The 13,069-nt window shown below is 38.6% G+C and overlaps 1 protein-coding gene across 3 annotated transcripts in view; it reads right to left on the bottom strand.

Annotated features, from left to right (window-relative positions):
• LOC109042017 (myosin-IIIa) overlaps positions 1-13,069 on the bottom strand; it is a 139,551-nt gene that overhangs the window by 17,521 nt on the left and 108,961 nt on the right. For all 3 annotated transcript variants that reach the window (XM_072301975.1, XM_019058558.2, XM_019058557.2), the window contains exons 2-8: positions 10,843-11,018; positions 6,835-6,939; positions 6,163-6,339; positions 4,452-4,748; positions 2,722-2,886; positions 1,423-1,539; positions 293-481 (exon numbers count right to left, since the gene is read on the bottom strand). In XM_072301975.1, coding sequence (XP_072158076.1) covers positions 293-481; positions 1,423-1,539; positions 2,722-2,886; positions 4,452-4,748; positions 6,163-6,339; positions 6,835-6,939; positions 10,843-11,018 — 1,226 coding nt within the window. The remainder of the gene's footprint in view (positions 1-292; positions 482-1,422; positions 1,540-2,721; positions 2,887-4,451; positions 4,749-6,162; positions 6,340-6,834; positions 6,940-10,842; positions 11,019-13,069) is intronic.

The following is a 13,069-nucleotide window of genomic DNA, read 5'->3' on the forward strand; positions in this document are numbered from 1 at the left end:
ATCCCCTTGAAAAGAATGTTCTGCAGCAGAACCAACTAAACTGCAGAAGCATTTACAACCTGATTTGCTTATTCATTGGGAGTAAATTCCTAAGGAAAAGTTTTTCAAAATTTTGGGTGTTACGGCTCTTTATAAATTTATTGTATACTTACAAGTACCTATGATGGTGAAATTATATCGACAAACTAGTGTTTTTCCCTGTGAATGTTCACTTTTAAGAAATTCTGAATTCTACTTAAAATAATTAACTGTACCAATCATAGATTGCCAGAGCTGATTAGCCTCAACACACCTTGCCTAAAAAAACTAACTGCTTCAACAGCAAATTTCCACTTTCTGTCTTGCCGGCACCACTTTCACCACTTATCACAATGCTTTGGTTGAGTCGTTGATGTATCAGTGCTTGATGAGCAGCATCGGCTACCGCAAATATGTGTGGAGGATTTAGCGAACGAGCTTGACCGCAATATTTCTTTTGTTCCTGAAAATATAAAGACAATGAGACAAATATAAAGACAAAGTTGAGTACTTGTCACCATTGGACATCTAACTTGGAGTTTTTAAGTTGTTGGTTATCTTTTTAACCTGTCTTAACAAAGCAAAAATCTTGATATGATTACAAGCAATCAGAACATCGTCTAATAGAGTAAGTAAATGACAGATTTTAAAATTCTTAAAGTATTTTTGATCACACCTTCAAATGACCAATACAGTTCAGAGAATACGTGATGGAGATCATGTAGTCAAGAAAAAACCATAATTTCAAGTATATTGGTGCCTACTTAACTATCATTTGAAAATTTACTGAAAAAAGGAAAAAAATGTTGCCTGAAAAGCCCATGTGTTAGTTCTTCACTTATTTGTATTAATAGGTGCAAAAATTTCCATGAAGTTGCGACATCTGACTTCGTTCACAATGCTGTGAACTTCTAGGCAAGATATTTCAGCCATCTTCCTACATCGTTACTGTGAGTTTTTTTGCTCTCCAAATTTTCTTTTGCAGTTTAAAATAGTCTTTTGATGAACCTTTAATGTTTCTAAATTTTTAAATGGAGCATCACTTAGGTATAGGTATCCAGGCCAGTGACCTTAGGCCTTTTGCGTTCTATTGAAAGAATATTGAAGAATAAAAAAGAGAATAATTTACAACACTTTAAGTTCAGTATACCAGTCTGCAATCTTTCGAGTTTTTTTACCTACTTTTTGTACAGAAAATTCGGTTTAATTTCCGTATGCTATGGTGGAACTATGAATGCCTTTCATAAGCTCTCTTGAAAAACTCAGAATGACCCTGGTTTTTCAGAATTACAGAGCCACAGGGATTGGTCCACGTAGTAGTCAAGGGATACTCTCTTATCAGATTACGAAAATTCTCTTTTTTTAAAGTAAAGGTACCTATATTTGTTGATTCAAAATACTTACAGCTGGCGTGTAAAGTCCAAGTCTTGTAAAAGGATTCACAGCCACTAAAATATCTCCAATATAAGTGTAAATTGTATCTGCTTCGTATCTATGTTGTAATTGTTGAACTATATTTTCCTGTGTAAAAAGAAAGGAACGTTGGTGAAAAAAAAACCTCACCCAAATTTGAGATTTGATGCAAAGTTTGTGGAAAAAACAATATTGCACACCTAGGCATGTGTAACAAAAGACTGTTAAAATATGCATTGGTTCTCCTATTGCTTTTTGTCAGTGCCGGTTAGATGAATGACAACTTTGACAGCTAAAGAGATGATTTTTAAAATTCAACTTTGATAGTTCAGTTTTAAGGATAACAAGCAGCCAGTAACTTTGGTTTGACTGATCTTGTGCGCAAAAAAATACTGCAAAGCCAACATATTTTCAATTAAAATACCTATCTACGCAGTAGAGTTGCGGGTTGAGATAATCAGCCTAAAGTCTACGCTCTACATATCTACAGCCTACTATCTACCGATTATCGGTCTAAAGTCACTTAATATCGTCACCTTCCAGGCAAAGTATCACAAGCGCCATGCGACGTTTAAAAATTTCCGCCGCCATTATATTTTTTTACAGAGAAATTCTTCAACGAACCTGTCCGAAAATTACACCGAATTTTCTTTGTGCTGCCGATAAAATTTAGTGAAATTTTCGAACAGATTCAACCAACAATTTCTCAGTAAAAAAATAAAATGGCGGCGGAAATTTTTAAACGTCGCATGGCGCTTGTGATACTTTGCCTGGAAGGTGACGATATATTGATCAACATATTTTATTGACTGCTTTCTGATGTTAGGCGGTTGCATAAAGCTTCCTCTGGTTGATTAGGGAACCTACATAACTCACCCTTTTCCACTTTCTCACTTTGAAATGAACTAGTTACAAGATAAGCTCTGTAAAAATTGAATAAGAGAACCTAATTTTTAACCTCATTATACCGTTCTAACATTGTCTAATAAGGTTGAAGTGATTTTCCATCTTTCAACTTACGTTCTCAAGATGAAAAGTTCGTCATATAATGCTCGACTCGCTTGTCCGTGCAACCATCAACTGATCCGTGAGACCGTCAGACTTTAGAAAAAAAAGAGTTATCAGATTTAAAAAGTTTGACTGGTAACTCAGAGGATTCCAAAATTATGACTAAATTTTACATTTTCGGACTGAATGATTTAATTAGTCAATATTTCATTTGAAAAGTGAAAAATAAATCTGATCAATTTTTTATAAAGAATTTGTCTATTCTAGAGACATTTTACTTACCTCTGATAAAACGTCAAGAGCAGCTAAATCATCAAAATATATTTTCTTCGGTTGAGCTTTTCGTTCTGTCTTGAGCTTTCCGTGTTTGGTTGTTACCTCTGCTTGTCTATGACATCGTCCATCTTTTCTTTGCCGCTGGATTTCCACCTTTAATTCATTTCGAGCCTGAAAAAAAAATTGTACAGATTTTTAACATAACTAGTCTGTTTTCTTCAAATTAATAAGTGTCTTTTTCGTTCATGCATTTTTTCCCCACGCTATGAATAATTGAACATGCAAAAAGAGAAAATAAAAAGTTTACCGTCCAGTCTGCCAGTTGTAAGATTTGAAATTAGCCTGCAAAGTTTTCAGATACTTCATTTCAGCTTTTCAAGATTATTTAGTTCCACACATTATTTATGATAATCTCTCTAAAGGTGATTACTTTGCTGTTTCAGGATATGAGTGGGTAGGTAGGTAGTAAAAAGTTAAAGATTGAAACATAAGCTTCAAAAATTCACACAAGCTATCAGTAAACTGTACTTGCGACGTACGTGTTGAGTATAAAAACGAGATTAGCTCGACATAAAATATTTCATTCTTTAACATTTAACAAGACAAATGTAGAGTAGTATAATGGAAATCACTTGAACAAATGAAATCACTGAAATCAAGTGAACGTGCCGGAGGCGGAGGGATGCATAGGTAAGACGCATTTACTCGAGTTGGGCACATTTTTTGTGAAAACCCTGTCAACACTAGCCAAAGTTCACAGAACTTAGCGCGAAAGTTAAGTTCCGTAAACCTATCTCTGCGTGGACAAGGTCTTTCATTTATAAGAAATGAACGAAAAAAATCATGAAAGAATAAACATAAATGTGGTTTAATAATTTTAATTTCCGCCACCGCGCCAATCGCACTGTGTTTAGCGCAATGCGTGAAGTATCCCTACAGTCTCGTAGGCGCTATGCGTTTCACGCCGACCGCTGCTGACCGCACTGTTTTTTGCGCAATGCGTGAAGTATTCATGCAGTCTTGTAGGCACTATGAGTTTCACGCCAACCGCTGCTGACCGCACTACGTTTGACGCAATGGGTGAAGTATTCATGGAGTCTTGTAGGCGCTAATATGTGTTTCATGCTAACTGGCGCGCCGAGGACTTCTCCTTTTCATCTCAAGTCCTCGTCATTATTGCTCTTTGCGCCGCGCCGCTCCAGGCCAAATTGCGTGTTTGGTTTCTCTCTCTTAACTAGATTAATGAAAGGCGGTGTCTCATGTATCGCCGAAAGCCGAACAAATTAGAAATTACTGTACTTTAACTGTCAGGAAATGAGAGATTTTGTCGCCTTTTCTCGTTTTTAATTTTTTTTTTCGGAATCCGATTTTTTTTTATACCCAGCTACATTTGAAAAATGGCAACATTTGCCGCCATGCGCCATGGGCCGAGGCCCATCAGGTGGATCATGGCCACCCCCTACATCCGGCCCTGATTCCTCGTTTATCAGATGGTCAATTGATTTGATACCATTTTATTTCTAAATAACGAGAGGAGGGGCAAAAAAGTCGAAACCTCATTGTGGGTGATAGAGCTTGAAACTGACTTCAATTTTGTTGCGGCTGGTTTCACAATAGCACGATTTTTTTTGTAAAACTAACCTCACGTTAGGCAGGATAGGCAATACCCAATGATCATAGCTATTCATCTCGATCCAGAAACCTTAATCAAGTAATCGTTTTGAAATAATGCTTACCTTCTGAGCGCAGGCGGCTCCTTTTCTGAGCAAAGGATGTCGCAAAAGCTCTTTGGCAAAGGGTCGTTGTTCCAGATCCTTCATTAAACACTCGGCTACAAAGTCAGCAAGTTGCGGGCAGTCTGGCCTGGTAAGTTGTGGGGGTGGATTGCGAGGGATTTGAAATAGAGCTCTCATTGGATGCAGCTCTGACAAGGGGGGATCACCTTGAGCCAACTCCACGGCTGTTATCCCCAGGGACCAAACGTCGCAACGTGCATCGTATGACGAGTCCAGCTGTTGCTCGCAAGCTATCACCTGCAATCAGAAACGTCCCTTAGTTTCATTAGCTTCATATCGGGGGGAGATTAGGGGTTCCACGAAGGTGGGATGATCAGGGTTGCAAGGAAAAAAAATTGTGAGAAATTTTGTAATTCTGGATATTTGTATTCTTGAACGAGGAAAAAGTCAAATAAAATGGGTGGTTTCAGGATAACTGGAATAGTTTTGTCGCCGTAACAGATAACACATTTTTCGGTCATATTTTTAGTAGTAATGATGATCACTCGATTTTTTTTTGCATAAATCTGCACAAGGTTACGTGTTATAACGCTTTTCAAAGATTTATCGCTCTACTTTTCAATTTTAATATATAAATGGCCGAAAATGTTCTGTCTGTTACGCTGACTTTTTACCGCGTAACAGACAGCACATTTTCGGAATTTACATAATATTAATTGAGGGGTAGAGCAATAAATCATTAAAAAGCCTTATAATGCGTAAGCCTTGGAAGATTTATGCGAAAAAATTCGAGTGATTATCATCGCTACTAAAAATATGACCAAAATATGTATTGTCTGTTACGGCGACAAAACTATTCCAGTGAGCGTGAAACCACCCGGATAATCAGGGTTGCAAGGAAAAAAATGGTGAGAAATTTTGTAATTCTGGATATTTCTATTCTTGAACGAGGAAAAAGTCAAATTATATAATGCTATCAACTTGAGGATTGAGGTCTACTGTTTTACCAGAAAATTCTCTGTCATATTTTTTGCAAATGCTCCTTTTTCATCGATAGAACCAGACGGTCAAAAAACTACCTCTTATTTAAATCCAAAACCACTGATGGTTTTTACCAGTTTATTTATATGTATCAGTAATCGAGAATTTGCATGCACATTTATTATTGCTTCATCTGAAAGTGCTTAAAGAGCTAATTTCACAGTATTTTTTATAATTTTTTTCTGATGTGCGAAATAGTATAAAAATAGATATAAAAGTGAGAAAATGCACCGCCTAGTGATGGCATCTGGTGGCATTTCCCATTTAAACACGTGTATTTTGGCAGATTAGATCATTTTGTCATATCTTCTCCAATAATTGTTCAATTCATAAACCAAGGGTATCTTCGTGTTCAATCCACTCAGTAGTTTCCACTTAAACACGAAATTCATCAAATGTCCGATATCTGCAAATTCTCTATTCAGAGAATGCAGAGAGTTAGAATAACTACCTGAATGGTTAGTTAACATCCTTAGAATCGTAAAAATTTTCTTTCGTGTGGTAACATTTTGATGACACAATTCAAATCATCAAGAGTAACACGAGAAAAATATGTGCTCCCACACTCCAATTTATACAGCTGCTGTAAGTTTATTTAAAAGGAAACATTTTTTTTGAATGGAAAATGTGTGATCCGAACGTTGGAAGCGTCATGTAAGGAGATACTGACCTCAGGCGCCATCCAATAGGGTGTTCCGACGGATGTATTCCTCCGGCCCATCGTCGCAGCTAGATGCGAAGAGACGCCGAAGTCAACTAATTTAACATGGGCTTCCTCCGTCAACAGTATGTTGTGACCTTTGATGTCTCGATGCATACAATGGTTGTTGTGCAAGTGGACCAACGCCTGAAAAAATGAAATTCAATACCTGATTAATGGTTCATCTTGGTAAAATTATCATCTTCAAGCCTCCGTATCTCTTCTTCTTGTCCTTGATTTAGCAACGTTTCATTGATTTCAAGAAAATTTTATTAATAGGTACTGCACGGCTCGCATAGTATTTCACTGAAGCTATTTGAAAATTTCTCAATATAGAGAGCAATGGTGTCAAAACTTGTCGAGTCAAAAAACTTGAAAATGTTTTCCTTCAAAATCGAAGAATATTGTATTCAGTGGTTAAAGGTTGTAAGACATCTGCAAATTTTTTCCCCCTGATAAAGGGCCGTATCTAAATTTTGAAAGATGCAAGACTCCGTAAGTAAAATCTGAGCGATGGGTTCATATTTAATGATTAAGTAACGAAAAAATATTTTTTTCAACGATTTGAAACAATCAAAGCATCCATTGTTAGTGCTTAAAGATGAAATTAAAAACTAGAGCCAACGTTACGATTTTACTTACCTGAACAGTCTCGTGCAAAATATATGCAATTTGTTCTTCGGTCAAACAGGCGTTCCGGTTTTTTAGTCCTTGCACCAGGTCTGTCACCGATCCACCAGTGCATAACTGTAAAAATTCAGTAGAAAATGTGAAAATCGTATGAGTGTGAATGAAACCTGGGTAGCTCTGAAGAAATAGTCAGAACTCATTTTCAACCGTTTTTTGAAGAATCCTTTTTTAAAATTAAGAAACGTTTAGCAACTGTTGCCAGGGGTGTATAATCTCCATAACCCTGCAAGCCTCGGATTGCAGACTCGCTGTATACAAAGGTCGGAAAGGCAGTGCACCGCAACATCGCTAGAAATTCGACGATTAAAGTGCTCACCGTGGTGTACGCGCAATGCGTGAAGTATTACGGCAGTCTTGCAGGCGCTAATATTTCATTTGCGCAGGCCGCAATTTCCGCTCTGACTTTGGCGCGATTATTCGAACACATGCTCTCTGTGTGGATCATTGTCATTTAGAATAGTAAAAAGTTAAAAAAGTACACAAAATTCAACCAATTTTGTTCTCTTCATTCACTTACTCATTAATAGCCGTAAATAGAGGCATTAATTGAAAGTGAATTGTCTTTAAAAAATACTGTAAGCGCGCTTACTTTCGGTGATTACTGCGATTGGGCTTAGAATTGGTGCAAATACAAATGAAAGTGCTTTGACTTTTAAGAGGAAAAAACTGCGACCGCACAATTTAATGGTGCGCACACCAATACTTAGGATTAGGACCTGACGCACAAAGAGAAAATGCACCTCTGACTGTTGCATGTTTAAGCATTCTTGCGTTTAATAATAATTCATGGAATTTGATTTACGATGACTGGAAAAATTTGCAATGATTATATCATAATTGTGATTACAGTTCTTCTTGTGTGGGAGAAGACCTATGCTGCCGTGAAAAACGCCGTACGAACATTCAAGAGTTGCCAAATTTCCTCTCAGAAAATAGTTATTTAGGAAGAAAGTTATAAATATTCCTCCTTGAAATTTTCAAGAACTTTAGGTGAAATTGAGAACAAAATTATCGGAAAAACTGGACGAATAATCTTCGGAAATTTTTCCGAAAATTGGTGATTTATCGAAGGAAATTCGGTAACGCCTGAAGAACGTTCATACGGCGTTCTTTCTTAATAGCACGACAGAATGGAGAGGTTTAACGTTGATTAATTTTTGTACTTTGAATGATCAGTTTCAGTATTAGGTGTAAGGGGGTACAAATGGACGTGTTTCTACCAAACAGACCTATGTGGAGGTGAGAAATATGGGGTGCGCTCGTCGAAGCTGCATAAGAAGCAATGTAAAAGTGGGCGTGATTCCTTTTGAAGAATTGGAAAAGCGGGATATTACATTCTATCAAACAGACCTATGTGCCATCTGAATGCGGGATTCATGAGCCGCGGGCATGGCACGAGAGCGTTGTGAACAGGGCTCATGAGTTAATGCCCCCCGACGAAGATCGCGCCCCCGCTCTGGGGCTCGATCATTTCCTCTGACGTCACTGGCGCTTTATTATTCTCATTCACTCTTACGCAAAGAGAACTAACGAGCACACCCCATATTTCTCACCTCCACGTAGGTCTGTTTGATAGAAATACGTCCAAATGAACTAAAAGCAAGTATGGAATTATAAAAACAAACGAAAATTACAAAATGAGCCTTCGTTTCTATGTGTTACACCCCGTAGGCAAAACTGCCTAGTCCGGAGACTAGCCGATTTCTTAGGAACGATTTGCGAAATTTTTAAGGAAACTCAGCAGTATCAAAGTGAATATATACTTTTCATTCTTTTTAAATTTTCTTTCATTTAAAAAATCTTGGATGTGCGTGCTGTAGATTAAACATTTGAAAGTGATCTCGCTTTACGAAGACCAAACTAAGTTAATTGTGGCGCCTTCATGCAACTATTCGTGTTCCAAGGATGTGCAAGTTGCACATTCAAAAATTGAAGGCGCTCCTGCTTTTCTTACCTCTTGAGAGATACACGGGACTTGTCAGTTGTAGCACCCAAATAACCGAGTACATACCTAAAGGAGGGTATTATCAGTTAGTGACACGGGGCCAGAGTAATTAATCATGGGTCGGTGCCGCCTATTTTTTTAAAATTTGTTTCCTCAAGTACCACGTGAGTTGAATTCCCCATAATTATTCGGATTTTCTCGACTCAAAATGACGGAGAAAGTCATAATTTTGAAGTCTCCAAAATCTTGACCCGTTTGAAATGATATTTGTGGCTGTCTACCATGACGGAAACAAGCGAGAGGGTCCGCATTCGCCGATTGGCTAAAACTTAGCCGAAGACGAGGCCTATAGTTACGTCATTCTGACTCTGGTTGGTAAGATTTTAATTAGCTATTCCTCTTCTTAGGCTAAGGAAAACTTTTTAAAACTTTTTGATTGACTTTTAATTTTTTCGTGAAATTTTCACTGAGTTAATATGTTAGTTACCCTACAGAAATGCTAAGCCATAAACCCAAGTGGTTATATCCTCGACGTATGAATATTACACTGAGTTGGTCGTGGCGCATTGATGCAACTATTCGTGTTGCAAGGATGTGCAATAATGTGCATGTTGCATGTTCAAAAACGCAACAGTGTATTTTCTTCGGAAAATACACTAATTGAGGGCACTCTTGCTTCTCTCACTCTTCAAAATTGCTCGGGAATCGTCGTCCGTTGCACCGCCTGGATGACAGAATGCCTATGCAGGAAAAAAATTGCCATCTTAATCCTTTAAGTACGAAAAAAAGGTGCCACTCTCTGATTAGTACGAATTTCAGGCTTTCGGGGATTTTCTTATTTACAAATTTTAAAATAAGCTCTGAACGAACTTTGATAGATAATTTTACCGAGGATCATTCTTTGTCTGTAAAATAATTAATCTCTTCGTCGAGAAAACAAAATTTTTCTATTGATAGGATTTCTTTACCCAGATACCGGGGTTGTGAAAGAAAACTTGTAAATTTTTAATCAAAACTTCCGAGAGAAAATAAAAACAATAAATTTTAAGATTAATTTACATAATTTTTAGATTGTTATTGAATGCCTAGGTTTTTATCATTATTATTTTTTTCTACATTTCGCGGACGGGGTAAAAAAGTTACCCGGTTCCGCGGTAATTGTAGCAAATGAGTCACCAAATCATTCATAACAAATATCATTTGAGAGTTTACGATATCTGGAGGAAATTCTTACCATGTCTTTAAATCCTAAGAGATTCCTTGGGCTGTAGGAGAGATTATATGTTGAGCCCTTAACTCATTTCAATGGAGGGCACATTGAGTAATTGCCAAACAGGTACCTGAGGCTTCAAATCAATAACGGAGCAATAGAATGAATGGAAAGGTTCTTCAAAGGAGAGGGACTGAGATTCCTTTTTGATATTGAAAATGTCAGGACGGTAATTAGTAGGGTGTAATTAGCCCCCCTCATTGGAAAGTCTGATAAAAAGGGCGAAGAAAATGAAGCTAATATCACATCTAATTAATTCAAAATTATTGTCTGAGCTGTTGAGAATCAAGGGTGCCTATTATTGAAGAATTATTTCAACTCTGACCTGATAGTACTCAGGCCTGTGAAATGTAATAACATAGGTTTTTTTTTCTGGAAGGGGGGGGGGGTAGGGTGTCTTTATTGAAACATTGGTTATGGTTTCTGAAAACGTTTGCTTCTCAAAAATATCTGAAAAACAGTATTTTAGTCAAAAGATAAACTCTCTCGTCTTTTAGCGTCTATTCCGTGTAAAACTATGATTATGGAGCATGTCCTGCCATGCTTAATAATCCCAAACCTGTCTACAGTTATCCATCATAAGTAACCCAGGTTTTTTACGGCCATGAAACGGCTTTCTGCTGTCGGCAGTCTCGGGCGTTAGTCCGCGAAGCGGTCAGCGAATAGTTTTCAACCCACCCCCCTCATCCCCTTAGTTCTTCAGAATGTGGGTTTGCTTTTTATGAAGAAACTCGATGAAAGTTACCTCCATGACGAACCATAGCTGGTCCTCCTCGGGAAGAGTTCCCCTCCGGAGAAACAAACCGTAGAAAGCGGGGATGTTGGGATGCAAGCTCAGGTCCCGGAGCACGAGGAACTCCTCCTCGATCTCCTCGATGTTATCCGCCACATTTTCCAGGATTTTCACCGCTACTTTTTTCCCTGCACACAGAATAAAAACAGCTCATCAGCCTCAAGGAACAAGAATAATGCAATTGCCAATCGATGAAAACAAACATAGTTTATAGGAAAACTCAATGGAACGTGAGCGGTCTCAGGAAAAGTAACCTCAGACCTCACGTGGCGGTCAAAATCAAGACGGGTCATGCTAAAAATAAATTTTAAAAAATGATAGTATAATTCTAGCTATGCGAATTCTCTTTGCCTCCGCGTGCAGGGCTCACGACGCGACGGTTTGCTAGAGCTGAATTCATGGACTTTCAACATTCTTTGAGGACACGCAGGGAGGTACAAGAGAATGTTGAAGACCTCCAAAGATGCCTTAAAAATGCTTTCATCGTTCAATACATTTATCTCTGCTACCTACTGCCAAAAACGAAAACCATTATACGGACCGACAAGACTATTGGACATTTGGGGGGACTCCACAATAAAAGCACGATAATAGAAAAAGTTCAAAGACTTTTAGGTGCATTACGGCAATACACCATTTTAAGAATACGTAAGGACTGTAACATTTGATCCCGAAACAAAGAAAACATTTTCGAGGACTTTTTACGGCATGCGGCATCACAAACCTTGGCCGAGGTCTTCATTCCCAAGAACAGTTCCAGGCAAGGGGTGGACTGGCCCGGGAGGCTAATGGATGGGATCGCCATCTAAGCTTTGGGCAACATGGCTTTGCAGGAGCCCCTTTTGGCAAAATTTTGGGGACCCACTCAGCACTTTTGAAAAAATCACGTAGAGCTTCTTGAGACCTCTTTGCACCGTTTATGCCCCTTTTATCGTGGAGGGGGGGGGGGGGGGGGCAAATCTCTTTTGTAGCCAGTTCCTGTACAGTCCTATTCCAAGATGCGTTTTTGGGAAGTAGACATTTAGAATTTGTTTGCTGGGTTATCCCTCTGGGCTCGGGCTTCCGGTTGGGACTTATGACCGGAAACGAAATCGGCGTGCAGGAGGTCTGAGAGAAGAGAAGTGGACTAGAAACCGGTTGGGAGCTTGCGAACCGAATTGGTGATTCTATCGTGCGATTGCGATGCCACTCGGAATCGATGCACTTGATGCATTCGCATCACGACCACGAGGGGCTCCAATAGTGCAGCGCGTCTTTTCTCGCTAGCCGCCCAACAGATAGCACCCAACACACGAAAAAGCTACACCAGCGCTTTTATTTTAAAAAAAAAATGCAAAAAGAGCTTTGTAAGTTTTAACGTTTAGAATTACATTACTTCATAGGTAGCTTGATAGAATTTTCGTTCATGTCTTGTCCTGAGCCCCTGTTAAGAGAATAATCTAGTGTTCAGAGGAATAGCAGGCACGCTTGTAAGTCGACCCGCCCTTATGTATTTTCTGGCATAATTTTTAGGGGTACATGAGACTTGAACTGATTATTGGCGGATTTCATAGGAGGGTTATAAAATTGCCACGAACAATTCACTCTTGTGTGGCTGCTTCATGAACGGACCAGCTTGAAATATATTTCTAAGGGCGGGCGGAGGCGGACCCGACTGGAAAAAGGATTTAAGGCCCCCGCCCATAAAAGGGAGACATATGTTTAAGAGTGGTCCTGAAAGGTTCTGCAGGAGTTCCTAGAAAGTTTGGTAAAACCTACTGTATGCTGAGAATGCGATTCTTCAATAATTTTCAACTCTTCAGAAGTTGAGAGTGCACACAGTTTAAAGAAATTTTGCCCGACTTTTTTGAACAGTATTATCTCACAAAAAAACAAGTTCAAATTTGCGAATCCTTTGCCGTGTTGTGCCTCTGCAGATCATAAATCATTTTTCGGACGATTTGGTTCTTACGGTTCTCCGGCGATGTGCCTCCAAATGGGAGCTTAAAATTTGCAAATTTACACTTCTTTTTCGTGAGATAATATTGTTCAAATAAATCGGGTGAAATAACTTGTAAGCTGTGTGCACCCTCAACTTCTCAAAATTGATAATTGGCACACAAAAATTTTATTGCTTCATCTAAGAGTGCGTCATGAGCTGAGTTCGCAGTGTTTTTCATAATTTTTTTCTAACATGGGA

Source organism: Bemisia tabaci, chromosome 6, assembly GCF_918797505.1.
Source record: "Bemisia tabaci chromosome 6, PGI_BMITA_v3".
Classification (NCBI taxonomy): domain Eukaryota; kingdom Metazoa; phylum Arthropoda; class Insecta; order Hemiptera; family Aleyrodidae; genus Bemisia; species Bemisia tabaci.